Raw genomic sequence first — 5,261 nt, 5'->3', positions numbered from 1 at the left:
CAGGGATTTAATGACGCTCAATGAGGAAGAACTATCCGAAATTAAACAAGCTACTGATATTTTAGGGGTATTCAGTCAGGTTACGGCAGAAATAAGCGCAGAAAAAGGTGTTACAATTTCGAAAGTTTTATACTTTATAAAAATAATGAATCGCCATGATTCGATAAATACGAAGACAATGAAGTTATTTGTCAAGCCACATTCCTAGACCCAAGATTTAAACAATTTAGTTTCATTAATCGCAATAAATATGAATATACAGTTGAAAGACTGCGAAATAGACTCCAGTCATTACAATCAAATAACAGTACAATTCAAACTCATGCAACGCTACCTCAACCTACATCTACAGACAATAGCTCAGCACATTCAATGATTTGGGAAGAATTTGATAGTCAAGTACAAAACGTCACCTCCAACATCAACCCACGAACATCTGCAATATTAGAAATAGATCGATATATTAAAGAACCTATATTACAAAGAACCGAAGATCCACTAAAATGGTGGAATGACAGACAGGCAATTTTTCCTGCTCTAGTTGACCTAGTAAAAAAAAGACTTTGTATTACTGCAACCTCAGTCCCATGTGAGAGACAATTTTCAAAGGCAGGTCTGATAATGACAGATAAACGAAGCCGAATGAAAGCGAGTAAGCTGTCTAAAGTAATGTTTTTGCAAAGCAACTTGCCAAATTAATTAATATATGTATATTTTTTATTTTTAGGTTTGTTAAGCGTAATTTTTTATTTTTGTATTAGTTTAATTTGTTTTGGTACTATAATTATTTGTGTTCTTTCTAAAATAAAAATAATCACAAAGCAAACATTTTATTTTAACTGTTTTATGCAATGGACAAAGTGAACAACGGACCCGGTAAAACCACGGATCCGGTTCAACCTGAAGAAATTAGTTAAATCAGGGTAGCGATGGACCCGGTATGTATTCTGTGAAGGATTCGGTCCGATTCGTTCCACTACTAGATTCGTTCAATTGGACCGGGTTCATCCGGACCGACACATCTCTACTGGGAAGTCACAATCCAGGACTAGCTAGTGAAAAAGCGAGCAGGCCTGTCGGGAAACTATTGTGTCTCCGAAGGAAGGACAATGGAAAATTTGAATTTCACATCGGACAGACCCGGACACCTGGGCCGATAGTTTAAGAACAGCAAGTGGAACCCCCCCTACAGCAAGTTATTGAGTGAAACCAGCCGCGTAGGGTCTGAGACGACACTTCGCTGTACTTATAATAGGTACTGCTGTGAAAAAAGTAAATAAACCCATCCGTGTACCGGAATGCTGATGTTATTTTATTCGGTATTCCGGGGAAGAGATCATTTATTGGGCGACGGTTTAAGACATCTCCAGCTTCATTAAATTCAGTGTATGAATTATCATTGTACAATAAATATGTTTGACCGCTGTTTGTTTGAAATAAGGCATTTATTTTGGTTCTCGTAGGTATAGAAGGAAACAAAACTTTTTTGAAGTTGTAAATTAGGGAAAGATGAGTCGTAATACCTGTAATTGCTTAGTTATTAAGTGCCCCTCGGAATTCTGAAACACATGTGCAACTTGCGTAAACCCCAACTCTTTAGGGAGATAATCGGTAATTCATTCTGGATGTTGTGGAAGACGCATCTCATTTAAATCAAACTTCCATAAATATTTGTCAGACCCAACGTACATGCGATAATTTGGAAACTGGAGATGTAGCTAGAAACATGTGTGTTGTCGACAAATAGACCCTGTTTTGCGAAATTGTTGGTTGCGTAACTGGGGCTGTTGGCATCGAAGAGGGGGCTTCTGTATTTCCATATAGCATGCTCATTGTCTTTTTATCATCATCACCAAAACTTGTCGCCTTGTTGATACCAAGGATACATAATAGACGAATCACTATTACTATGTTCTAGTCCGAGGGTATGACCAATTTCATGCATTAGGACAGCCAAAAAATTGACTTCACCGTCAGGAGCTCTACCATTTCCTGCATACCACCGTTCATTAGCATCAAGATGGATTTCGATGCACTCGTTTACGCCAGGATAGTATGCGTGGGCCAATACTTTTCCAGGACCATCGAAATTAAATGGGCATTTAGAGGTTCCTTGACAATTTGCTCGAAAATTATGATTATTTGGCACCACAGTTATAGTAATATCCGGCTTTGAAGAAGATATTATTACTCGTTTAAACTTTAAATTAGATATTTTCCCCCATCTAACGAAAGCGTCTTCAGCAAGATGTATATAAACGGGATTACTAACAGCTTGAGGAAAATACCAACTTAATGTCGTTTTACTCCACTTCGAATGAATTGCATAGTTATTGTCGCCAACAGAACATCGAGGCTTATTCATCATCATATTCATAGTATCATTATTTAATGTTCCGGTCACCGGAAGATTGTATCTTTCTTGAAATTCAACTAAGGCCATATCTATACTAGAAATAGCATTACTTGATGTATTTAGATATCCAAATCGTTTAAGAAAAGAACTAGCATACTCCAGAGTGCTATTCTCTGCACACACAGATACAGAGAGCAACAATAAGACATGTAAACAGACAAGCATCTCGATTTATACTAAACCCAAAATTTTTTGGTAAAGTTATTTAAGAAAATATTAGAAGTAAAAATCGTTGAAAATAATTAAAATAGATAATTCACATATCGCATAGGAAATAGCGGTTGAAGGTCTAATCGCATTACTATGATTTTTTGGTAAAGTTATTTAAGAAAATATTAGAAGTAAAAATCGTTGAAAATAATTAAAATAAATAATTCACATATCGCATAGGAAATAGCGGTTGACGGTCTAATCGCATTACTATGCAATTTTTCGTTATCATACCGCATTTTGTTATTGAGCTATATTTCTTATCATGTGCATAGAAAATGTTGGAATTTTTCAAACCAATGACAATGATAAAACTGAATATAATTTTGCACACGCAAACATTCTACAACACGTCATAGGGTGGGGCACGCAACCATATAAATTTCAAAATGCACCTCAGGACGGTCTATTCCATACTGTTAGTGTTCCATACTGTTAGTGTGCGCTCGTTGTGGTTCAACTAGTTTTGAAAGGTAAGTGTTCTCTTAATTATTCTTTATTAAATATTTTCGATGTTTCTTGTTTGATTTTGAATAAAACTTAATGTTTTCTGCTCTGCCATTTATAAAATCTCTTCATTCCAGCTGAGATTTATTATTTCGACATTAAATAATTGTCTAACTGTCGACATTTTGAAAGACAATTATTATTAATTTTTTTATTTTCTCGTAATTATTCGTTTTTAAATCTTTTCGGTTTTTCAAGTTTTTGGTCAGCTATTTATAAAATTCCTTCATTCCAGATGAGATTTATTATTTTAGCACCTGATTGTCTACAAAAAGACCTCATACCAGCATTTTGAATGACAATTATTCTTTTTTATTTTTTCGCAATTATTCTTTGTTAAATCTGTTCGGTTTTTCTTGTTTGATTTTTTTTTTAATTAATGTTTTCTGCTCTGCTATTTATCCCTTCATTCCAGATGGGAGTTATTATTTCAACATCTGATTGTCTACAAAAAAGACCTAATGTTAGCATGCTGAATGGCAATTATTCATCATTCTTCGTAATTATTCTTTGTTAAGTCTTTTCGGGTTTTGATTTTGAATACAACTCAATGTTTTTTTGCTTGGTTATTTATAAAACTCCTTCATTTCAGATGGATTTAACAAAAATTAATGTGACATCTGTCGTAGCGAGGAAACCTGTGAAGAAACTGAAGGATCTGCCTATCGACATTCCGGTACCAATTACGGGAGCCCGGATTGTGACGACAAAATTTGGTCAAGCCGTTCTACTGGATCTGGGAGAAGAGGTAGTGTTTTTACCTCCAAGAGTGACAGATACCTACAGCCCCGTCATCGAGGAGTTTTCGAGCGGCAAATACTCAATAGTATTTCACGGCCTGGTGGACTGCGGACCGAAGTACCAACCCATGACATCATTTAAAATCATTTAAGTGAAAATACTGAGAGAAAGAGAGGTAAGCATTATGGATATTGTTAAAAAATGTGAAAATTTACTGTTATTCATCAAAAGAGTCAGAAAGATAGTTTTTGATAAATTCACGGCTAAAGACAAAGAAATTTGGGTGAACCGCTTAACGAAACAAATCAAAACTTGCAATAAAGTAATAAAAAAACGTAATTTGCCTATAGGTACAATTAGAAAACTGCAAACGCATGTAGGGCATTTTAAACAGATTATTTTCAATAGACATGTAGGTATGGGGTTAGACAACAAACTAAAACAGAGAGTTAAATGGGAAAATGTAGTTTCCGCGTTTAAGAGTCGAATTAAAACCGGAGTTATAGTTAATTTATGGCATAAGGACTTAGCACATTTCCTAAATGATTGTTATATTATTTTTAAAAATAAAATCAGAAAAATTTTAAAAGCAGATAAAGTTGTTAAAGTTAATGTTTGTTTTTGTGGAGAATTTATTAAAAAATCGGGGGAGGAGGAAATTATAAATTTTAAATATTTTAATACAAAAAATGCTGTACTAGACGTACACTTAAGTACCACTACTGTCACATTACGGACATGTCTAAATTAGTTCCTGGTCAATTAAATAAAAGCTAGACCAATTTATTTCTTTGCAATAGATGCTTAAATTATTTTTCAACTTAAAAAATTGTCTGAACATGAAAAAATGTGTGCAGATATGAATAATTGTAAAATGTCTTTTCCTAAATATGATGCTGTTAGTTTTAAAAATTATACTTATCAACAAACAACGCCATTTGTCATATATGCAGATTTTGAGTGCATGTTAGAAAAAGTTACAGACCTCCAAACATCCCGTTGTACTAAAAAATATCAAAAACATTCCGTATAGTGCTGGATACTATGTAAAATGTAGCTATGATGAAAAGTTGTAAGAGTTATAGAGGCACTGACTGCATGGAGTGGTTTGCTAATGAATTACCAAATTTAGCTCAAAGTATTCATTCGAAAATTAAGAGAATTATACCAATACAGGAAAACCCGAGTACCAGTAGAGCTACAAGGTGTCACATATGCGAAAAATGTTTTTCTCCTGGAGATATCATTGTTAGAGATCACGATCATTTTACGGAGGAGTTCAGAAATTTCGCCCACCAAGCATGTAATTTAAATTTTTAAAAATTGTTTGTCGTCCCAGTTATTTTTCACAATATGAGTGGCTACGACAGCCATTTTATAATTTCAG

The 5,261-nt window shown here is 34.3% G+C and overlaps 1 protein-coding gene across 1 annotated transcript; it reads right to left on the bottom strand.

Annotated features, from left to right (window-relative positions):
- Positions 1–1,849: 1,849 nt before the first annotated feature.
- Positions 1,850–2,443, bottom strand: LOC126890976 (matrilysin-like). Its single transcript, XM_050660157.1, has one exon. It carries the CDS (start codon positions 2,441–2,443, stop codon positions 1,850–1,852), a length of 594 nt encoding a protein of 197 aa, XP_050516114.1.
- Positions 2,444–5,261: the final 2,818 nt, after the last annotated feature.

The sequence above is a fragment of the Diabrotica virgifera genome, chromosome 9 (assembly GCF_917563875.1).
Source record: "Diabrotica virgifera virgifera chromosome 9, PGI_DIABVI_V3a".
Taxonomy (NCBI): Eukaryota; Metazoa; Arthropoda; class Insecta; order Coleoptera; family Chrysomelidae; genus Diabrotica; species Diabrotica virgifera.
The sequence above is the reverse complement of the archived record's forward strand: the minus strand, read 5'-3'. Positions and strand labels throughout refer to the sequence as shown.